The following is a 20,267-nucleotide window of genomic DNA, read 5'->3' on the forward strand; positions in this document are numbered from 1 at the left end:
AGGTGATTGTTCATAAATGATACATGACATGCAAGCTGTTATGTCTCAGCACAAGATGAGGTTATCCAGTGAAAACCATAATGAATAAGCAATACTTGAATAATATATAGTTCATGTAGTGATTTTAGAAAATAGTATGATCATGAATTATAACTCCTTTTAGGCACAAAAATCTTTTAATTGCTAGCTGTCAGGATATCTGTAAGATTCCACCAGATTTTGATTCTTTATTCCAGCTATCATAGTAACAAATTAGAGTGTATGCAATTGCTTCAAGGAAGAAGAAAGAAGAAGAAAAATCAGAATTGTTTTTTTGGCCATTAACGCTAGCATTTGGCTGTTAATTACATGGTGACTATGTAATTGAAGGTGTTTTCAGGACAGAGATAAAAAAAGGAACAATGAGAAGCAATACCAAGGCAGGGAGAGGCAGCAAAGAAGTGAGTTTGAAGTGAATTGGTATATAGGTCTCTGTTGTGTTGCCAATATTGGTTTTCTTTCTGCTGTGATCTTCATTTTTTCTGTTCTGATGTCACTCCTGTCGCGTCGCATCCATCTTTGCCAAGACCAAGTGCCTCCTCGCCAGTTCTTGAAGCTCCTTTTTAATTAAGCTGTGAACAAACCACTTTGGACTGGACCTGTCAACCGCTCCCTACCTACTACAGCATCCTCGTCTGCTTCATTTGGACGTTCACTTTCCAGAGCATCCTGTACCGTCATCCCTCACCGCATCCTCTGCGCGCAGCGCGTATGGAAGCTCTCTAACTCAAGCATGGATAAGTTCCAACACCAGCCACTGGGCTCTCTTTTAACCAAGATAAAGAAGGTTTTTCAACAGGCAATAACCCAGAAATATATTGATCCCGGCTGACTTTTATCAATTCTATCTAGTCCCGCGTGTTTTTAGTTGGCGCAGGTGGCATTGGTTGTGAGCTGCTGAAGAACCTTGTGCTCACCGGGTTTGGGGAAATCCATATCATAGACCTCGACACAATAGATCTCAGCAATCTGAACAGACAATTCCTCTTCAGACAGGAGCATATAAAAAAGTCCAAGGCATTAGTATGTCCTATTCAACATTTATACTACATTTATCATCACTAATTTTATGATTTTTCGTCAATTAGGTCGCAAAGGAAGTCGCCAGCAAGTTTCGTCGAGATGCCTCCCTCCACGCGTATCATGCCAATATTAAAGACCCGCAATTCAATATTGAATTTTTTGAGTCATTTGATATCGTGTTCAATGCATTGGACAATCTAGATGCACGCAGGCACGTGAATCGCATGTGTCTAGCGGCAAACGTTCCTCTGATTGAAAGCGGCACGACAGGTTTCAACGGTCAAGTGCAGGTCATAAAAAAGGTGGGGATACTGGGGCCTTTTCCAATTGTAGGCATAGAGGCTTACACGAGCTAGGGACGTACCGAATGTTATGACTGCAATCCGAAGCAAGTGCCAAAGTCATTCCCGGTATGCACAATACGGAGCACTCCAAGTCAGTCCATACACTGCATCGTATGGGCAAAGAGCTACCTATTACCGTGAGACTCTTCCTATCCTTATGACAATCTTTTGAGCCCGCTGACAAGACTCTCAGAGAGCTTTTTGGGGAAAGCGAAAGCGATCCGGAGGAGTTCGACCATTCTGAAGACGCCGAAAATGGTATGCATATGGTTGGAAGCCCTATGAATTTCTTCCTCCATAAGACCACTAACACCATCTATTTTAGCGGAGGAGATTGCAAATTTACAAAAAGAGGCTCAAGCTTTACTTTCTATTCGGCAATCAATGGGGTCTGATAATTTTGCGGAAAAAGTTTTCACCAAGGTTTTCAATGAAGATGTGGACCGACTACGAAAAATGGAGGATATGTGGAAGGCAAGAAAGCCTCCGCAACCCCTATCATTCGATCCCTTACAGCAAGAAGCGACCGCGGTGGACTCAACTATATCTTCGGATGACCAGAAAGTCTGGAGTCTGGTAGAGAATTTCGCAGTTTTTAAAGACAGGTACTACTATCTCATTTCAGTGCGTGCAGCTGCTGTTTTTGAAGCGATAAACTGACATTATATAGTCTTGGCCGTCTATCACGGAGGCTGCAGGGACTCGAATCTACAGCTGCGGATGGACATAAACCTATTATAACTTTCGATAAGGATGACGAGGACGCCCTCGATTTTGTCACCGCAAGCGCGAATCTCCGATCTTATATCTTCGAAATCGAAATGAAATCGAAATTTGAGATAAAACGTGAGCACTGAAGCAAACCCCCTTGTAAATCCGTCGACTAATCGAATCAACTCTGCGAACAGAGATGGCTGGGAATATCATACCAGCAATTGCCACGACCAATGCCATGACAGCAGCAATGTGTGTTTTACAGGCGTTTAAAGTGCTAAAGGACGAATATTCTAAAGCGAAGATGGTCAGAGACCCCTCTTTATAGGTCTCAAATTACTATTTCTCACGCAGCAGCAGGTCTTCCTCGAGCGGTCAGGCGCCCGCGCTATAAATACTGCAAATACGAGCCCCCCTAATCCTCAATGCCCAGTCTGCAGCGTGGCGCAAGGAAGGATTTCAATCGACCTCCAAAAAGCAACACTGAAAGATTTGGTTTACGATGTTCTTCGTGGACAGCTTGGGTACGGTGAAGAACTCTCCATCAGTAACCAGATGGGGACCATCTACGACCCGGATCTCGATGACAACCTACCGAAGAAACTTAAAGATTTGGGAGTTTCAAATGACAGTTTTCTCACGGTTGTTGATGAGGAAGATGAGAATACTCGAGTGAACTTGGACTTGCTTGTGTTTGAACGGTAAGGACATTTATCACTGTTTATGTTCTTGGTCGAGCGTCTACCGGAAGTCTATTCACTAACAATAAAAATATAGATCATCAACCGACACAACAGCAAAACCCATCTCCCTCTCAACAGAGCTGGTCATACCCAGAAAACCAGCCCTTGACAATGCTAATGGCGGGGTAAACGTCAATGGGGCCATCTTGCCAGCCAACGGAACCGTCACAGGAAAGCGGAAACGGGAAGCAGACGAAAATCTGGAAGACAAGGACGATAAATCGGCGAAGCGCCTTGCGAAAATGTCCGTAGCGGCTGGTGACGGTGATCTCCTTGAAAAGCCTATCATCCTAGAAGACGATTCCGGAACTATTCTGATCGATGATGACTGAAAATTGAGCCTCGATTTCAACACGCAAAGGAAATAAAAAAATAAAACAAGCACGATAAAAATTTGGCACTCGCTAAGCTCTAGTTTCTTGAATTGCATTCGATCGCATGCATGAGAAGTACAGCCTTCATTACTTAGCTGTACTCGAGATTCCAGCTTCCTCGATGGGAAGCTCCAGCCCTTACCACCCCGTTCTCTTCCCCCTCTCTCCTTATGTTGTACCCCTTCAAATATTGTGTAATTGCATACATTCATGTGCCCGCCATTCACAGCGCAATTTCTTTTCTACGGTGGAAAGAAAAAATAAGAAAGGGAAATAAAAAGCATGCTTTGAACAGAAAATTTCGCTTCTTCCCCTTCCCCTCTTTTTTATGCCTATTTTGCTTGTGATATTACCTTTGTTTCCTTTTCTTTTTCTTTCGGGATATATGGTTGGCTGGTTAGGTAAGTAAACTCTTGGTATGGATGGATATATTTTATTCATTTATTTATTTTTCTTCTCATTTTTGTTTTCCACATTGTCTGCATTTCTACAGAGATTTTGCATATCTGTGGAGCAGGTCGGCTGATTTCAGGTTAAGCGGGGGATGGAAAGTTGCATTTGTGTCCAGCGGCTGCATATTGTGTTTTTTCTCAGAGGATAAGAAGACGAACATAAAATCTTAGGTCGTTTTATTGTGCTAAAAGCCCTGAAATAGGAATATACACAGGTTTAGAAAGTATTATATTCTCATTGATGTCTCTGCTCTGCTTCTAGACATAATTCCACCCGATACCCTTACATACGATAAAAAAGTATATGGTACATGCCTTTGAACCAAAATAAAGCCGCTCTGAAACGTGAGAATAACGCAAGCTCCATTTCCTTTCTTTCCTTTATTTATTTATATAAGTTTCCTCCTCACCATATTAGCGCACATCTACACCGCACTCAATCCCCCATCCAAATTCAGCACGCAGTTATTAGCATACTGGTTCGTCGCGAGGAAAACTGCGGCATCGGCAACTTCTTCCGGTGTGCCGAAACGATGCAACGGAATTGATTGTAGCGCCTGCTCGCGCACTTTGGCGTTTAGGTCTTGAGATTTTTGAAAAAAAAGAAATGGGCAAACGTTAACTATCTTCCCCGCCACTAACGTAACCAAACCAAATTGAACAAGAAGACTGGATATCATACCCTCAACCATCTTCGTCTCAATATACCCCGGCACAATGACATTGGCTCGCAACCTCGCCCATTCCCTTGCGCCTGCGCTCTCCGCTGCGATCGCGCGCGTCAGCGCTACTACGCCTGCCTTCGTGGATGCATACGTCGCGGCGCCCACGGCACCCCCCTTCATGGCGTGGAGCGAGGATATGTTAATAATGCATTTCGTGAAAGGGGTTTTATTGGTGGCGTTTTCGTCTGTGAATTTTTGGCGGGATGGGGACCGCATTGCGCGCCGTGCCATGGTTCGGCAGGCGAAGATTGTGCCTTGGAGGTTTGTGTGGAGCATGGTGGTGATGTGTTCGTCTTTAGTTAGCGGGAAGAGGGAGGTGTAGGAGATTCCAGCGGCGTTGGTGAGGATGTCGACGGTGTCCTGTGCGTGATTTTTGTGTTTGTATTAGGCCTATACAGAAAACAGAGGTTCAGTTTGTCTAAAGGTGTATGACATATAGATATAGATATATATACCATTAATTTCTTAATCTCATCACCCCAGAAAGCTGGGTTTCCGACATCCCCGACGGCGAGTGTGAAGCGTGTTCCCAAATAAGATATTTCGCAGGCCTTCGCAGCCGCAATGCTGACGTCGTGCGGTTGATCATGTATCACGTTATCGTATTCTATACTTTGGATGGGCGAGATTGCTCTTTTTGCTTCGTCACGAATATCCACTCCATCATTTTGCGGGAGGTTGTCGAGTGATGATAACTCATTGTCTCCTTCTAGATCCCTAACAGCTTCCTCTAGCCTGTGTTTACTCCTCCCGACAAGAATCACCTTTTCTACACCTTCGCGTAGAAATCTGCGTGCAATTGCAAGGCCAATACCAGACGAGGCCCCCGTAACCATACACGTTAGCCCTTTGAGCGGTGGCTGGTTTGGAGGCCACTTTGAGGTCAGGCTAAACATGCTTGACGTCTTGGTCCGGTCATGGTTTGTTGAGTAGCTCCTGGAAAGCTGCAGCTGTTGTAAATGGCGAAATTCTAGCCCTACTGATAACTGGGAAGTGATCGCACGTCGGTCTCGTCTCGAGAGTGAACATGTCGCACCCCGTACCTGAGGACTTAGGGCTGCGGAGATCCAACAACCGCAGCCTACCAGTCCCTGAGACTGGAAGCGTGAAGGAAATGAAGATAGGCCGGGAGGCATAGTGAGTTTTTATGTAGTAACAACACTCAACAATGATTATTGAAGCGGTAGACGATGGTTCCTGCGTTTTCAAGTTAGTAAAGTGAAAAAGTAGTGGACGGCCCGTCACTCACCCATCCATCTGAATATACATAGATTTATGATTTATAGATATATATATATGTTACGAAATGCCTTATTGATAAAAGTATTTCACTCTACCTGATGGGAGCAATAGATGGGTAATCAAAGTGTGACGTTTCTTCAAGGAGCTCAATACAAGCTCGTTCATGATATGATATGATAAAAATTAGAATTAGTCGCACCAAAAAACAAAACATCAACATCCTCAATCGTCCATATAGCTAAAATTAATCCAAGTTCTAAATAGCGATCACAATGGTTTCGATAAAGAAAATTTTTAAAAAAACAAGACAAAAAAGAATGGACAATCAGGGAATCGAACCCTGGACCACCCCCACGTCGTCGGGTCAGCTGATCTCCGGTGCTAAGGGGGTATTATACCACTAAACCAATTGCCCATGGAAAGATGTCAGCGGACACTCAGCCGAGGTATATAAGTTAACCAGGCAGCAGAGCCGCATCCAGACCACCTGACTTCGCGACTCGAATTTCGCGACTTCAAAAATTATATTATTAATTTTAACTACAAGTACATGTATCTTTGTTGTCTTATGAGATAGTTAACCCGACTCCGCACTGGTGTCAAGCTCTCATAGGAAGCTATGTACGCCCGATTCTACCACCCATCAGTCCAATATCAACCGGCTTTTTAAACCTTTTATCCCAGTAATTTCCAACACCATCTCTCATCCTTCGCGCTATCCCCAGAGTTATGTCTGCCAGACCCTCCCCGCCGGAGTACGTCACGCTGGCCTCCAACGATGGATTCGAATTCATAATATCCCGCAGTGCTGCCTGTGTATCTGGCACTATACGACGCATGTTGGATCCGGCAAGTGAGTAACTATCCTCTAAACTCATCAACTTTTTTTTTTTTCTTTTTGCGCACGCGACCCCATACTAAGCATGCTTCTTTAACCAGGCAACTTCTCCGAAGCCGTTACAGGCCGCTGTGTTTTTGAGAACATGAAGTTCGTTTTTGCGCCCCTCCTTCCTCCCCCATATCCAATTTCCAGCATGCAGGACGCCAACAGACGAATGCCATTGCTGACCCCCCTTGCTTCCTCTCGTGTGCTATTATAGTGGAGTCGTGCTCGAGAAAGTCTGCGAATACTTTCTTTACAACGAACGGAATAAAGGCCAGACTAACGTGCCTGACATGGAGTTTCCGCTCGAGATGTGTCTAGAGCTATTGATCGCGGCGGATTATTTGGATAGTATGTTCTTCTTCTCTGCCTATCCATACGGATGCATGGCGGAGCGCTAATAATTATCTATAGCTTAAACCGGAAATATCGTATACCTGCAATATTCGTCTTTTTATTAGAAAAACGGGAAGCGGGCGTTATCGGACGTTTTTTTTAACATGGGAAATATCGAATATAGCTCATGTACGGTACGGTGCATACGTGAGGCGTTATTAAGTCAAGACAAAGATCTCAATGAGAATTGGAACTATCAATCGCGTCATGCTTGACAATGAGAGCAGCGCTGCACTGCACGCAAAGGCAATAACAACAAGAAGTTGACAATGCACCCCATCAACGCATCACGTTCCCTCTGGCAAAAACTGCACATACAACTACTGACGTCTCTCCTCTGGCTCTACGTCAGCGTTGTTTGTGCGCCCATAGATTGAAACGTCTAATATTGCAAATGGGAAGATTGAGGTGGTTGATCTCCAGTCGATTTCGTGTCTTTATCTGCCAGGGGCGGAAGCATGAAAACTTTTGCCTCACCCAGGCCCTTGCACTGAATATTGCTCAGCAAGAGACTGACAAGTTGCTGGGTGATATTTGTTGATCATACATTATCATTTTCATTTCCATGAGCTGTTTTGTTCTCAGGTCCGTACATAACTTTTATCTATGTTACAAACTTGCTATATCAACAAAGAAATTTCAACATATCTTACAGAGTTTCTGGCTTCTCACTGACCTGTATCATAATTTTGGGAAAAAAGAAAAAAAAAAAAAAAAAAAAAGAAAAAGAAAAGAAAACAACCATCCTATCTCCCACGCCCACGTCCATTGCCGCCACCACGACCGTTTCCCCCTCCCCTTCTCCCCCCTTTATTCCCACTGGTCCCACTCTTCCCCTCGTAAACCCTCACCCCAATAAACCCAGCATCCGCCACCCTCAGAAAACTCACAACCCCCTGATCGACCACCGCCAAAATCACATTCCGCCACCCATGGCGCAGCCGCATATACATCAGGCGCTCCATTTTCTCCCCGCGCGGCGGATCCAGCGGCGTGCTTTCCAACAGCGCTGATAACTCGTGGAGCGTGGGAAGGGTGGGGTGGCGGCGGGAGTCGATGACGGCGAGGCGGAAGTCGGGGTTGCCTGGGGAGGATTTGCGGAAGGGGGTGGAGGGTTTGTAGACGTTGAAGGCGAGGCGGTAAGGGAGGTTTGTGTGTTTGGGCGGAGTGGGTTCCGGGTGTGTTGGGTTGTGGGTAGGGATTATGGAGAGGGCGCGGTAGATGTCGTCTAAAGCTGCAGTTAGGTTTCATGATTTTTGGGGTGGATTCTCAAGTATTTGACTTGGGGGAGGAGTTGTATTAGAACGTACGATAGTTACGGTGTATCCCTAGACCGATGACTGGGCCGTGTGTTAAGCGGCGTGTAGGTCCAGGTTCAAATATCGAGTTAAAAAATCGGGTTAGCACGCTAATTAACCTCCCACGCCGCTGCTCCGTATGTGCATGTATCCCAGCTTCATTCGTCGTAGAAGCAGCAGCGGCGATGGGAACCTGCCCGGCTGTCCCTCGGTCGTTGTCCCCGTCCCCGTCCCCATCCCCATCCCCATCCCCATCCCCATCCCCATCCCCTTTCCCGTCATCCCAACTTGGTGCACGAATCACAGTATACCCACCCCTCCTCAGGCCCGCATAGACAATATACCGCTCCAATGTTAACCCTCCACGTCCGAGAAAGCATGCATACGCCGCTTGTAAACTCATCGGGACTCCCCCGTCCACGTCCTCAACATTCTCTTCTTGCCTCCCTTCTATCTCCGCGCTTCCGGCTGCATATCCTCCCGCTGACGCAGGCCACCTGATATCCAAACTCCCTCTCTCCAGCAAATACAGCGCTTCTTCAGGCAACAGCCACACGCGATTCCAGTGGTCGGATCGGCCGACCGTTCTAAAGTGCTGGCCCCGCGGACTAGGGACACAGACACAGGTACCCCTTCCAATTCCATGAGGTGGAGCGGGTTTCTTTTTTGGAGCCGCTATCTGCTCCTCATCTTGATGTTCCGGCTCACGCTCCTCTACCTGCTCCTTTTCCTCCTTTTGCTCCTTTGCTACTACTTGCTGCGCACTGCTGGACCCGCCAGCATGCGCCGGCTTCAACAGGCCTGTCGGACAGTAAATGCCGACAACGCGCGTTTTCGGGTTATGTAGTCTTGGATACGCGAGCGCATTGTGCATGGCATCGCGCGACGCGGCGAGGACATCAGCCTGGCGTAGTGTTGGGTTGGGCTCGAAGTCCTTTTCACCCCGGCGCGGGAGGGAGGCTGGTTGGTTTGGGTCGGGGAGGCTAGAGGGAATTAATTCATGGGTTAGCGGAGTGGTATCTTTTTGAGTCTGTTTGGGGGAGGGGGTAGCGTAGTGTCGTGCTACAGACAAGGAGAGAGAGTTTAGGAAGCGGAAGTCTTGTGTTTCGTCGGATAGGTCTTGGTCTATGTGGGTGGATTGGTCGTAGGAGGAGGGGGGTTGGATGAGGGCGTCTTCGTCGGCGTCCGCCATTGTGTGTGGATGTATTGCGGGGGAGATATCCTGTGTAATTTACTGAGCGGAGGTAGTTTTTTGGCTTAGTGGAAGCGTCGGCGATGGCAGCGGAGTTTGAAGATCCTGTGTACGGAGTAAATATGTAGTCGGATTATTTAAATTTAGTCGGAGGTTTGTTTGGAGCTTCTTCATACATGTATATTTAATACGCAACTATTTACCTAAGCGTCCAATACATCTCTCATGGCGATAGTGACAACATTGACAAGTGGCACCGATGCTCATAGAAAATACATGGATATATTAGAAAGGATAGGATAGAGCTATCTCTTTGATATATTATTTCGCATCTGATATCGGACTCCATCCCTAGAGCTTGCTACATCTACACCCACGACCTTGATATACACAATATATTATCATCCCATTCATCTCCCAGATGCCACCTCCTCCAAAGACAGCTGCCAGTGCGAAATCCAACCTAATAATCTCCCAAGTAAGCCCTCAATATACTCATAATTAGATCCTACAAATCCCCGTTCTGCCAGCCCTCACCTTACAATGCTCGTCCCCCGCCCCCCCCGCCCCCCCGTTTAGATATCCGCAAACCTATCCAACACCCTCTCGACTTTCGGGCCTAAGTCTGCTCAGTACGCTGCCGTGTTGGATATGTTGAGAGAGAGTATTCGTGAGCTGGAGCTAGAGACGCAGGGTATTACCGCTACAAATAGTGGTGGTGGTGAAAAGACGACAACAGCGGATGCTATCGAGGAGTTGAGAATGTTGTTGGAAAAGGGATTAAGTGTATAATAGAAGTGATGGAGGGGTATCTAACTTCTATGAAAACGGGCTATGATGAATGATGAATTATGAATGGCATTACTTCGGTGTTTTCTGGCTTTCTCCTCTAATAACAAACATTTATAGGAGGATTCAACGACTCTTGTTAAACGCTGATATTTACACGTGTATTTAGATGTAGAATATATACTCATGCCATGATTGTATACATGATTGACTGCTCAATGTATGTACATGTACATACATACATGTACGTACGTCATCTTCTCAATGGCTTCTATGCGATGTCCAGTGAGACAAGCAGTAGGTAGGAATCATACAGGGAAGGCGAAGAAAATTACCCACTCGCTCAAGTCTAAAATGAAACATCAACCCTGTAAATCAAGAAGGACAAGGGAAAAAAAAAAAAAGCGTAAGAGTAACATAAAAGTATAAAACAAGAAGAATGAAGAATAAAAACAAAAAATTCTTCACTGAATTTCCCTCCCCTCTTTTTCCCCTGTTCCGCCCGAATTCTTTAGGCTGACTCCTCTGAAAAAGATCGTGCTGTTTTCATAGATATAGATATAGGCATAGTGGCGCATATCCGGATCCACTCCCTTATAATCCGAAATAAGAATACTTAAAACAGGGGGGAGGGGAAGGTCCCCAGAAGGGTATGAAGTAGGTAACAGAAGCAAAATGAAAACGGCGAGAGGGATAACATGGAAAATGGGGGGAAAAAATAATGAGTATAGTGTAGTTATTGAGGGAAAAGAAGAAGAAATGAAATGACAAGTCATCAATGTAGAAAAATGATAGAAAACTGGGTTTAGAATGGGGGGTGGATATGCGAGAGTAGAACAAAACAAGGCAGAAACCAGGAGAAAAGAAGAAGACAGAAAAACAGAAAACAATCAAATGCGCCTGGACCAGCTTCCATTTCATATCTCATCCCATCGCACAATAAAATAGGTGAAAGAAGAGAAATAAAGGAAAGAAAAGAAAAAGATGTAAACCCAGAAGCTAACAGATGCCAAAACTGCACAGTTCCAAATAGATCAAGTCCATAAAAAAGGCTCCAATATACTCCAATGCTTGTGCCGAATCAAGCAAAAACGAAACAAAACAAAACAAAACAGTGAGAGGTATATCCAAATAAAGTTTCCCTCCCAGTTTCCTGCCCGGGTTTCGGGGGCTCATATATCATGATATCCTGCCAGACCTGGCTTGATCTAGCAGCTTTGAATGAGAAATCCATAGGAGAAGCGACCAAGAAAAGAAACGAAACAGAAATTAAAATGGCGAGTGCGTGAATGAGGGTAAGAGGTAAAGAATCGAGGACACGCTGATGGAAACCTTGGTTATGCAGAATCCCAGCTTGCCGTAATGCAGGTTGATATGGTATGTATTTGTTCAATGATAGTCCATGGTGAGGGTATTTGCCAAGATCAAAGTGTGTATGTAGAGCGACAAAAGGGGGGGTAAGGTAGAAGAGTACAATTTAATCAAGCAAGCGAAGGGAATCCACGGAGAAGTTCGTGATTGTAGACGAATAGATTGATGGATTAGAATCAAACTGTAGAAAATATCCCTCCCGCTTCTTTCAAATAGATGGAAGCCGGCAGCTGTTTTGCGTTTTCAATTCCCCCGACACATCATCTAATATCAAACCACCGCTATTCGCTATCGGGAGGTAATTTTTTCATACTTTTTTTTTATCCCTTCAGAATCCTTAAATTTTTGTATGTTGAGGAGATATGCGTTGTGCGCAATGGCTAGACGAACAGTCCGCCTAGTAATGTGGTAAAAGTTATAAAAATGAGACGGACGATTGGTCTAGCGTGGACCTAAATATCAGATGCTGCCAATCGCTGGGGTGGGTGGTTATATATAAATAGGTAAAATTTCGGGTCGGCGGGTGGAGACAAGTCTAGACATCATCATTCGATTACTGGCTTCTTCACATTGCCGACTATCGCTACACCCAGGTATTTCAGAGCTTGAGGGTCGCGGACCCGGATTATCGTAGGAAGCGGTAGCATCGGGTTGTCCGGGTTAATGTTGGCTGCGGCAGCAGTTGCCGCGTTGATGGCGTCGGTTTCTTGCACGCATGCAGTGTGGTCAAACGGGCAAACCATTATGGGCTGTCGCAGGACGATATCCCGAGCTGACGTTAGGTGTGCCTAGATAGGAAAATGTTAGCGGGACATGCTAATTAAAAAGGTTTGATGGTTAATCAGGTTATATGTGCCACACCGGACCTTTACTGTTAGGTAGTAGTCGATCCTATATAGTGTCGCAACGGTACTAAAACCGTTGACAGCGTACATCGGGAACGCCGGTTTCCCTCGTGGTAAGATTCCTTCCGCATCCCTTAGATCCCTTGAGGGAAATATGAGACCTAGGTTTGTGATATATCCAGCTTCGGGTAGTTTCATATTAACGCTCTCTATTCGTTTGGTGATGGACTTGGTTTTACGTTGCGGCTCGTCGCCTTCATGGTTATAGATGATCTCCTCATCGATGGAGATGGAGATTTTGTGTATTGTTACTCGTCGAGCCTTGTTCAACCAATCCGGGTTGGGAGAAAGTTTGATAACCACACTGATTGGATCCAGGGGTCCAAACGACGTGCGCGGAACCGATATTCCCATTGTTACCAAATGATCTGAGACCTTTTCTAGTGCTCTGGGTTGCTTATACTGGCCAAAACTCGAAAGGGTATCGTATCTCGAGATTGGGACGGGAAATGCATATTTCCTTTGCTCTGATGGACCTTGCTGCACCATTACCACTAATTCATAGTACGTCTCCGCCGTTCTACTAGGTAACTGGAGACTTGCTGGCACCTGCCGTGATGCATTTTGCCCTTGTCTAACATAGGGGAAAAATAAAACAAAAGGGAGGTCCATGGCGATGATCTCTTCATGGTCGCGGCCCACTGCACATCTAAAAAGCAGCATCTCCCTTCCCACGATTTCTGTTAATTCTTTCCGGGGCGCAGCCAAATGCCTCTTCGTTACCGAATCTGCGGAAGGATGTATAGTTTCTCGTCGTTGGAGGCATATTGTGACCATTGCGATGTTGACTGGTGCTGATATACCGGCACTGGGGCGGATCTCAACCTTGCCTTCAATGCGCGGCTGTTTAATTATTTCCAAAAGTTAGCAACAGGGACAAAAACCCAAGGGTAGATCGTCACCAGCCAGCGCGACAACTTCAAATCCGACAGGCGGAACAATAGGGGTCTAGAATACAGTGGTGGCTCCTTCAGAGTGGGAGGCGAGGGGACCTACCAGCGTCCCAGCTATGCCAGGATATCCAACGATGAAATGACCGTTGGGAGGTCCTGATACACGCACGAATGCGGCCATCTTGCTCCAGAGCTTCCTCCTAATTCACCATCAGATGTAGGGAGAGGAGTCCGTGTGTTTCAGGAGTATTCTGCGGTGAGAGTTGTCGATAGCGGTGATTGCGAAAAGCTTGGAGTTGGCACATGAAGGGTCTAGTATAACATGTAAGCCTTTGGTTTCCTAGCTTCCCGCACTCGCTGGCCTGGAGTGGGTGTTCAGGCGCCTGATCGCAGGGGGGCGGGGGAGGAGGACGGGTAGTATAGATGACGAATCGCGGTGCGGGCGCTTAGGCGAGGAGAGGGATGGAATGGAACGAAGGCCAGCCCTCAGCCGAAAGGAAAGATGGAAGATGGAAGAGACACAAAAAAAAAAAAGTTGCGGTTGCCAGCACTCCAAAGGGCTCAAGCGAAGTTGATCGTGGAATCCTTTTTACGTGCGAATGAAGTCTGACCTCTAGGCTGTACCCGGAAGAGTGTGTGTGCAGTGCGTGTTGGGCTGAGAAGCGCAGCCTTGGAGGACTGGTAAACACGCCTACACGCCTATTGGTGGCTGGGCGGAAAAGCTTGCCAGGGATTGGCCGAGCTGATGGTCTGCAGTCGGATGGACAGGAGGTTTAGAGAAGTTGAGAGTGATCTAGTTGTTCAATGATTTCGATTTCTCCCCTCTCTGTGGAAGTGGTTTTGTTTGTTGGTTGGATGAAACTGGGTTCGAGGAATTTGGGATACGGATAGGGATCGAAAGGGGAGCCAGCAGAAGGAGAACAGAAACACGAGGTTGAACAATGGGATATTTATTAGTAGTCTGTAGAGTCTGCAGTCCTATAGTATAGTTAGTCGGTTGGTATGAAGTCGAGGCCCCGGGGCGACCGGTGGGTGGCTTCAACGGCTGGCGCTTTGTTTAGAAGGAGATAACGCTTGCAGGAGGCGGCTTTGACGGTCGGCTTGTCATTTTCCACATAACCACCGGGAAAATGGCAACAACACAAAATTCAAAATTCAAAATTCCTGTTCCCTCTTTTTTCGCGATGTTGTTGATGTTGAGGTGACGTTGCTTCGGTGATGTTTCTCGTTGTGTGGCCAAAAAGGAGACATGCCGCGTATTGTTTACGGTGTGCTCTCTCTGTACTCCGTATTGTACGGTAACTTACCCCTGGCGGAGGGGATTGAAACAACGCAGTAGGTACTTGGTACAAGCGGCCTGGCCCTGGCTGATTCCATGTACTCCGTACCGAACACCGGGATCGGCATATCTATCTATCAGTAACCCTGTATTGCCAATATAATCCGTAACTATTTGTATTTCCAGATCGGCTTTTCTCTTCCTTTATAAATAAATGCATCTTTTAGCCATTCCATTTTTCGGGAAGAAGGTGAAGAAAACCTTGGAAAGGTCCCATTTCGGATGATTTGCAGAAGTTAGGTTGGCTGCTGGGACCGGTGAAAAGGGAATTCCACAACAGAGATATTCAATCAACCTTGGAAGTGACACCATACATTACATCCGTACAGGATGGCGAAGGGGGGAAAGGCTGTGCGCGGACGCGAAACTTCACATTTATCTCTCCGATTCTAGGAATTAGCGTTGCTGATGTTTTTCTCCTGACTCCTTGCGTCAACACGAGGTTGCGGCTCAACTATTCAGTGGCCAATAGTCATCTCTACGCCCTTCTCGAGCGAGTTAGCGGCTGAGGGGCCCTGTCTAGGTAGACAGCCGGCGCCCTTCTTGGTCGTAATGGTGGTGAATGAGGATGCGAACAAGTGGATGCACGAGATTTACCGATTTGACTTGCCCGCTCAGATGCTAAAGAGAGTATGCATTGATGAACCCTACGATATAAGTTGGGCATAGGGAATGTACCAGAAGTCAGTCGATATATATACATTTTTACTGCACACATTTTCCAGGTTCAATGTAATCTGACGCCGATAAACACTCTGACCTGTACTCCATACCGTCCTTTCCAATGAAAGACATAAGTATTTTTATGCCCGTATGTCCATGTAACTTATCTGCAGCCAGAGCGTTGTTGGAGGGCACAATACTCCGTACATGATATGATATATTTCCGACCTTGAAGCTGCTACGATAAAGGCATTTGTGAGCTGTAAGATACACGGTATTTAAGAGACTTCCTATCTACGTAGTATGGCTTGTCTCCATTTCATTTCGCTTGCATTCCTCTGCTATAGGCTTGGTGGTTGTTTCAATGAACATTTTTTATACTCCGGAGTTACTGCGCCACACCCCGCTAGTTATCCATCAGATAAGATCTTACTTACTTATCATGTGATATCGAATTAAACCCGCGCAAACAACCAGACCCCAATCCAATCCCATCATGCTCAGGCAATCCTTGAAACCCTATCAGCTCGATTCAGTGTTATCTATTGTTTTTACAGGGGGGATTCGGCTGAATAGGGGTGTTTTCCAGGATGTCCGTAACGGTAAGCTATCAGCTAACTTACCAAAACCCGAATTAGTTTCTCGCCCGAGCTGACCTGTATATTCTGCCGGGACCAGCTCCATACCACCCATGGCGACCTTAAAGTAGAAGTGTTCCATGAAGCAACACCAAAGACTGCAGAGGTACGTAAGCACTACAAAGATCAAGCGCATCCTTAGCCCCCCCCCCCCCCCCCCCCCTTCCCCTTCCTCACTTTTGGCTGACCAACAGCTACACACGGTAGAACTTCCTCGCCCTCTGCGCCTCGGGCGCGTACAACAGCACCCCCTTCCACCGCCTCATCCCCTCCTTCATGATCCAAGGCGGCGACATCTCCCTCTCTAAAAGCGAAACCCCCGCCTCCCTCCCCTTCGAAATCCCCAAAGGCGGCACATCCATCTACCACCCGACCCCGCTAACCCACGAAATCCACCTCCCCACCATCCGCCACAATGCCCGTGGCATCCTCAGCATGGCGAGCAAATCGTTAAAATCACAATCTGCCTCTGGCGTCATGGAGACCACGGAGGTCAATGGGAGTCAGTTCTTCATCACGTTTGCGCCGGCGCCGCATTTGGATGGGAAGAGTACGGTTTTTGGTAAAGTGTTGGCGGCGGGTGAGGGGGAGCCTGGTGGGGTCGTGCTGGAGCGGCTGGAGAAGGCGAAGGTGAAGATTGACAAGAAGGGGAGGGTTGTACAGCCGTCGTCGATGGGGGAGGCGGAGGTGAAGGAGAATGGGTGGGAGGCTGTGGGGATCGAGAGGGTGACTATTCATGCGAATCCATTTGCGGTATGATGTGTCTCCTGGCATCTCTGGGGGGAGGGTGGTGGTGGTGGTGGTGGTGGTGGTGCGCAGGTGGGTATGATACCGGTTTTCGGGCCAGATTTGATACGATTCGATGTGTGTGTGCGGTTGGCTGTCGAGGTGCTGGCTTCCCATGTTTTGTGATGGAGCCTGCCAAACTACCCAGTCGTCGTGTTCACACGCTCACATGTAGCCCACACGATCAGGGCTACCTGGTGCTGCCCTCAGTTCGCGGGAATATTTTCCGTCGACAACCTTAATTGTCCCGGTGTATGAGAGGAGAATACAGGACGAAGAGGGAGGAATGCTTAACCGGTGGAATTGGTTAAATCATTTGCATAGATATAACCAAATTTACGATGAACTGATTTCCTAGATGACGAAGGGAGATAAATGATGGATGAAACAGTTTACATGGAAGGGAAATACATGTACAATAAAATACGGTCTCTTAGATGAGATGCGAAATATTGCATCGCGGGAATCATTCTATGTATTTTTTTTCTGTCTAACATCTAGAAGGAATTTATGACACAACAGCAAGGCGCTAGTGGTATGTATAAAGGACATCGGGCTGTCTCGTAACAATGGAAGTCTGCTGTGGGTACAGAAGGTTGCATGCGGAATAAAAAGGTGAGGGGTCAGGAAGATAGTGAGGGTTGTACAGAAACAGAGCGATGGCATTTCTCGCTGGGGTCAGGAAGATAGTGAGGGTTGTACAGAAACAGAGCGATGACATTTCTCGCTGTTCTCATGTCCCACCGCCTTGGTTTAAGGAAGGGGTAAAAGTGATTCCCAAAGCCATGCTAGAATAACACACAAACGTGAATGCAAAAATCGTTATGATTTTTGCTCCGCTTCAACAGATGGAGCGGCTTCGGTTGTGTTATCCTCTTCATAACCCTCAGTCCTCATATCCTTCAAGCCTAGCTCATCCTCCTCTTCATCCGTACGTGTGTAGTCCTCGATCTTAATCCGCGGATCGGGCTCCGGCGAATACAGATCTTGCACATAGCTGTTGGCAAGCGGGTCCTCTAGCGTAACAGTAAACTTCAGTTCTCCCTTGATGGCGGAATTGAGGCGTGTAAAGAACCGATCCCAGATCGCCTTGTCTCCCGTCTGCATGGAGTCACCAGGAGCAAGGTCCTCGTCCCCCGTTTCGAAAATTTGCCCGTGAAGCTGGTCGCGGACTTGAGTGAGCAGACCCTCTACAGTAGTGAATCTCCCTCCAAGCGTGCCTGGCTGCACGGAGAGATCGAGCTCACTGCTCGTCATGGCACATGTGTCTGACTTCAAAACGTCGCGGGAGAGGTCCGAAAGCTCCGCTACTTCAAGAATGATTCTTCGCCCCTTCTCTGGAGTAGCGCCGCCTGTCTTCACTTCGTTGGTGCGATATCCGCAGTGATCGCAAACAGTGCTCCAGATGAATACCTCCTTGAAGTGTGGAATGTTAACTTTCTGCATGTTAACGACGCAGGCCTTAGTGCAACCGGGACATTCCGATGGTAGGGTATAAACTTGGCCATCGATGATATCGAGGTCGCTGGGATCACCTGCTGACATGACCATGTTTGCACCAGCGTCGGCATTTCCTTCCCCTTCTACAGAGAGGCCAAGCTCTTCGTTTTGCGCCCGAGTTCTCGGATAGTCCTTGCGGGTATATTTTCCTCCTTCGTCGTGCGGAGCCGGTGCAATCCATGAATTTCCAGACGGGTCATCGAGAGAAATTGTGAACGGGAATGAAGACCCTTCAATTATCAGCTTCAGTTTCTGAATGATGCCATCAAGCGCTTTGTATAATTCTGGGTCAGCTTCTTTGCGAGTAGGCTGCTCAGCTTCCAACTGGGAGAGGATCTTGGTCAAGATTCCTTCAATATTGGTGAACTGCCCTGATTCCTTTGGCATTTCAATCCCCAAGGTTTCGAGTCGAAATGTTGCCGAATCGCCCTTGACAACCTGACGTTGGAAATCCTCTAGGGTCGTCACCTCGAGTGTATACTTTGTGCCCTGCTCTTGGATCTCGCCGGCGGATTTAACGGAGTTATTCTTAAAATGACAATGAGGGCACTCGAAGGACTCTAAAAGCACGTCCCGGAAAAAAGGAATTTTGATCAAAAGAAGTCTCGTCATTCCCTAGGTTGCGAGGTTCATTAGCCTGGCATGCTTCAGGCGGATAGTGCAACGGATAAACATACATTTTCCTCGCAGTTCATACACAGGCTTTCCAGTTGCATAAGTCCAGTATCATCATCCCTTTCAATTTTGTTATGGCTATCGTTCTCATTCTCATCGGCTTGCTTTTGCGCAGTTTCGGGATCCATGGTTTCCAACTGGCTGCCTAGTCCTGTTGATTTATCTGGTGCGTTTGACGTAGAAGAGGACTGTGTGGTTTGGGTTTCTTTGGTCTCGCTATTTGTTTCCATGTTCGTAAAACCGAAAGGGAGAAAGGTTGAGTGAGAGGGTTGGCGGGGACTTAATAATTCGCACTTGGGTAAGTAAGAGATAGACTTCTATGGAGTATCACTGTGGCTCAATTCTGACTCATGTAATGACTGTCGATGAGGGCCTAATTATGTGTTCCCCTGCCTACCTCTCTTAGCTGTGGCAGTTGTTCACTGACTGAATATGTAAATATCAAGATATCTCTCTCCGTTGAGTTGGACCGCCAGGCCGGCGCAGAACGCTGAGATAAAATTCCCTTGTTAAAAAAGTGGCGGTAATGACACTAGTCCGTGCTTGGTCTAGACTTGAAAAGCGATTACCCCGCGCTAATTATTTAAGGTTCGGGTCGGATAAACATGCAATCCGGGCATCAATGCTTCAAAAAGTCCAATAGGTCTAGTGATCCTGACGGCGAGGTCTGAGAGTGCGCGCGCTGCTTGCCTGCTGCTAGAGCAGCCATGAGCCCTTGCTGCTTGCGGGCTTTAGCTCTCTTCTTGCTGCTGAGATTCTCCGTAGATTTCTGCAATGTAGCAGTGGCAGTGGATTCAGTCCCCCGTGTCTGGGGATCAACTTTCGCTGTTTGAGAGGATGTTTGCGTCGTCGATGCAATGGCTGTTAGATGAGGCTTCCTGGATGTTGAAGGTTTGGTATTACTCTGTGAAGTTAAGAATTTCTGGCGCTGGCACCGTAGACATCTGTATAGAACGAGTGGAGAGGTCTCTGCCGGAGAGACTCGCTTCTTGCGACGTTTCAGCACACCATTATGTTTGACAACTATGGCCTTTGAGGAGTCAGAACTTCTGATGCTCCCACAGGCACCACATAATTCACGGTGTTGAGCAGCGGACAACCGCTTCGATTCATCGCGAAGGAGCTGGTTGTGAACTGACAAGAGGTGAGAGGAGGTGGATGGGCTTTGAGCAGCAAGGTAATGTGCTGAATATTTCAAATATTTTAGTTGGGCAGTAGGTACCAATGAAGACATATTAAAACCAAATATCTCAAGTAGTTTGTAGTATGATATGGAAAATATA

The 20,267-nt window shown here is 46.9% G+C and overlaps 9 protein-coding genes and 1 non-coding gene across 10 annotated transcripts; 4 read left to right on the plus strand and 6 right to left on the minus strand.

Moving 5' to 3' along the window:
* Positions 1 to 280: 280 nt before the first annotated feature.
* Positions 281 to 4,912, plus strand: BDCG_06943 (ubiquitin-like 1-activating enzyme E1 B). Its single transcript, XM_045422703.1, has 10 exons — positions 281 to 826; positions 892 to 1,062; positions 1,128 to 1,364; positions 1,419 to 1,543; positions 1,600 to 1,664; positions 1,732 to 2,011; positions 2,077 to 2,252; positions 2,315 to 2,427; positions 2,481 to 2,821; positions 2,898 to 4,912. The coding sequence occupies exons 1-10, from the start codon at positions 773 to 775 to the stop codon at positions 3,193 to 3,195; spliced, it is 1,860 nt and encodes a 619-aa protein (XP_045278285.1). The 5' UTR covers positions 281 to 772; the 3' UTR covers positions 3,196 to 4,912.
* Positions 3,820 to 6,060, minus strand: BDCG_06944 (3-oxoacyl-acyl carrier protein reductase). The gene is made up of 4 exons (XM_045422704.1): positions 5,664 to 6,060; positions 4,870 to 5,611; positions 4,372 to 4,774; positions 3,820 to 4,272 (listed from the first exon to the last, which is right to left on the minus strand). The coding sequence occupies exons 2-4, from the start codon at positions 5,548 to 5,550 to the stop codon at positions 4,115 to 4,117; spliced, it is 1,242 nt and encodes a 413-aa protein (XP_045278286.1). The 5' UTR covers positions 5,551 to 5,611; positions 5,664 to 6,060; the 3' UTR covers positions 3,820 to 4,114.
* Positions 5,975 to 6,071, minus strand: BDCG_17427. Its single transcript has one exon. It is a non-coding gene; the product is annotated as a tRNA-Ala (tRNA).
* An 84-nt stretch (positions 6,072 to 6,155) lies between these two features.
* BDCG_06945 (transcription elongation factor B, polypeptide 1) lies at positions 6,156 to 8,770 on the plus strand. The gene is made up of 4 exons (XM_045422705.1): positions 6,156 to 6,509; positions 6,596 to 6,644; positions 6,757 to 6,890; positions 6,954 to 8,770. The coding sequence occupies exons 1-4, from the start codon at positions 6,386 to 6,388 to the stop codon at positions 6,956 to 6,958; spliced, it is 312 nt and encodes a 103-aa protein (XP_045278287.1). The 5' UTR covers positions 6,156 to 6,385; the 3' UTR covers positions 6,959 to 8,770.
* BDCG_06946 (tRNA splicing endonuclease subunit) lies at positions 7,214 to 9,564 on the minus strand. Its single transcript, XM_045422706.1, has 3 exons — positions 9,304 to 9,564; positions 8,246 to 9,216; positions 7,214 to 8,163 (listed from the first exon to the last, which is right to left on the minus strand). Exons 1-3 carry the CDS (start codon positions 9,423 to 9,425, stop codon positions 7,682 to 7,684), a joined length of 1,575 nt encoding a protein of 524 aa, XP_045278288.1. The 5' UTR covers positions 9,426 to 9,564; the 3' UTR covers positions 7,214 to 7,681.
* Positions 9,565 to 9,839: 275 nt separating this feature from the next.
* On the plus strand, positions 9,840 to 10,217 carry BDCG_06947 (uncharacterized protein; the record flags this gene model as incomplete). The annotated part of the gene is made up of 2 exons (XM_045422707.1): positions 9,840 to 9,903; positions 10,005 to 10,217. Exons 1-2 carry the CDS (start codon positions 9,847 to 9,849, stop codon positions 10,215 to 10,217), a joined length of 270 nt encoding a protein of 89 aa, XP_045278289.1. The 5' UTR covers positions 9,840 to 9,846.
* On the minus strand, positions 10,000 to 14,883 carry BDCG_06948 (arrestin domain-containing protein). Its single transcript, XM_045422708.1, has 3 exons — positions 13,487 to 14,883; positions 12,452 to 13,333; positions 10,000 to 12,373 (listed from the first exon to the last, which is right to left on the minus strand). The coding sequence occupies exons 1-3, from the start codon at positions 13,562 to 13,564 to the stop codon at positions 12,131 to 12,133; spliced, it is 1,203 nt and encodes a 400-aa protein (XP_045278290.1). The 5' UTR covers positions 13,565 to 14,883; the 3' UTR covers positions 10,000 to 12,130.
* A 965-nt stretch (positions 14,884 to 15,848) lies between these two features.
* BDCG_06949 (peptidyl-prolyl cis-trans isomerase-like 3) lies at positions 15,849 to 18,335 on the plus strand. Its single transcript, XM_045422709.1, has 3 exons — positions 15,849 to 15,987; positions 16,064 to 16,129; positions 16,231 to 18,335. The coding sequence occupies exons 1-3, from the start codon at positions 15,976 to 15,978 to the stop codon at positions 16,780 to 16,782; spliced, it is 630 nt and encodes a 209-aa protein (XP_045278291.1). The 5' UTR covers positions 15,849 to 15,975; the 3' UTR covers positions 16,783 to 18,335.
* Positions 17,632 to 19,214, minus strand: BDCG_06950 (zinc finger protein; the record flags this gene model as incomplete). Its single annotated transcript, XM_045422710.1, has 2 exons — positions 17,632 to 18,924; positions 18,987 to 19,214. The coding sequence occupies 2 exons, from the start codon at positions 19,212 to 19,214 to the stop codon at positions 17,632 to 17,634; spliced, it is 1,521 nt and encodes a 506-aa protein (XP_045278292.1).
* Positions 19,215 to 19,603: 389 nt separating this feature from the next.
* On the minus strand, positions 19,604 to 20,218 carry BDCG_06951 (uncharacterized protein; the record flags this gene model as incomplete). The annotated part of the gene is made up of 1 exon (XM_045422711.1): positions 19,604 to 20,218. The coding sequence occupies one exon, from the start codon at positions 20,216 to 20,218 to the stop codon at positions 19,604 to 19,606; it is 615 nt and encodes a 204-aa protein (XP_045278293.1).
* Positions 20,219 to 20,267: the final 49 nt, after the last annotated feature.

The sequence above is a fragment of the Blastomyces dermatitidis genome (assembly GCF_000003525.1).
Source record: "Blastomyces dermatitidis ER-3 genomic scaffold supercont1.7, whole genome shotgun sequence".
In the NCBI taxonomy this organism is placed as follows: domain Eukaryota; kingdom Fungi; phylum Ascomycota; class Eurotiomycetes; order Onygenales; family Ajellomycetaceae; genus Blastomyces; species Blastomyces dermatitidis.

What these genes read in the sequence shown, in the direction of transcription:
- BDCG_06943 (XM_045422703.1), top strand. Translation starts at nt 773, where the DNA reads ATGGATAAGTTCCAACACCAGCCACTGGGCTCTCTTTTAACCAAGATA. An exon ending in TTCGCAGTTTTTAAAGACAG is followed by an intron (nt 2,012 to 2,076) that starts GTACTACTATCT and finishes GACATTATATAG; the next exon opens with TCTTGGCCGTCTATCACGGA. An exon ending in AATATTCTAAAGCGAAGATG is followed by an intron (nt 2,428 to 2,480) that starts GTCAGAGACCCC and finishes ACGCAGCAGCAG; the next exon opens with GTCTTCCTCGAGCGGTCAGG.
- BDCG_06944 (XM_045422704.1), bottom strand. Translation starts at nt 5,550, where the DNA reads ATGCCTCCCGGCCTATCTTCATTTCCTTCACGCTTCCAGTCTCAGGGA. An exon ending in ATGAGATTAAGAAATTAATG is followed by an intron (nt 4,775 to 4,869) that starts GTATATATATCT and finishes AATCACGCACAG; the next exon opens with GACACCGTCGACATCCTCAC. An exon ending in TGAGACGAAGATGGTTGAGG is followed by an intron (nt 4,273 to 4,371) that starts GTATGATATCCA and finishes AAAAATCTCAAG; the next exon opens with ACCTAAACGCCAAAGTGCGC.
- BDCG_06945 (XM_045422705.1), top strand. Translation starts at nt 6,386, where the DNA reads ATGTCTGCCAGACCCTCCCCGCCGGAGTACGTCACGCTGGCCTCCAAC. An exon ending in ACGCATGTTGGATCCGGCAA is followed by an intron (nt 6,510 to 6,595) that starts GTGAGTAACTAT and finishes TTCTTTAACCAG; the next exon opens with GCAACTTCTCCGAAGCCGTT. An exon ending in TGTGTTTTTGAGAACATGAA is followed by an intron (nt 6,645 to 6,756) that starts GTTCGTTTTTGC and finishes GTGCTATTATAG; the next exon opens with TGGAGTCGTGCTCGAGAAAG.
- BDCG_06946 (XM_045422706.1), bottom strand. Translation starts at nt 9,425, where the DNA reads ATGGCGGACGCCGACGAAGACGCCCTCATCCAACCCCCCTCCTCCTAC. An exon ending in TTCCTAAACTCTCTCTCCTT is followed by an intron (nt 9,217 to 9,303) that starts GTCTGTAGCACG and finishes AATTCCCTCTAG; the next exon opens with CCTCCCCGACCCAAACCAAC. An exon ending in AGGGATACACCGTAACTATC is followed by an intron (nt 8,164 to 8,245) that starts GTACGTTCTAAT and finishes CTGCAGCTTTAG; the next exon opens with ACGACATCTACCGCGCCCTC.
- BDCG_06948 (XM_045422708.1), bottom strand. Translation starts at nt 13,564, where the DNA reads ATGGCCGCATTCGTGCGTGTATCAGGACCTCCCAACGGTCATTTCATC. An exon ending in CTGGCATAGCTGGGACGCTG is followed by an intron (nt 13,334 to 13,486) that starts GTAGGTCCCCTC and finishes ATAATTAAACAG; the next exon opens with CCGCGCATTGAAGGCAAGGT. An exon ending in ACTACTACCTAACAGTAAAG is followed by an intron (nt 12,374 to 12,451) that starts GTCCGGTGTGGC and finishes TTTCCTATCTAG; the next exon opens with GCACACCTAACGTCAGCTCG.
- BDCG_06949 (XM_045422709.1), top strand. An exon ending in CAACACCAAAGACTGCAGAG is followed by an intron (nt 16,130 to 16,230) that starts GTACGTAAGCAC and finishes TACACACGGTAG; the next exon opens with AACTTCCTCGCCCTCTGCGC.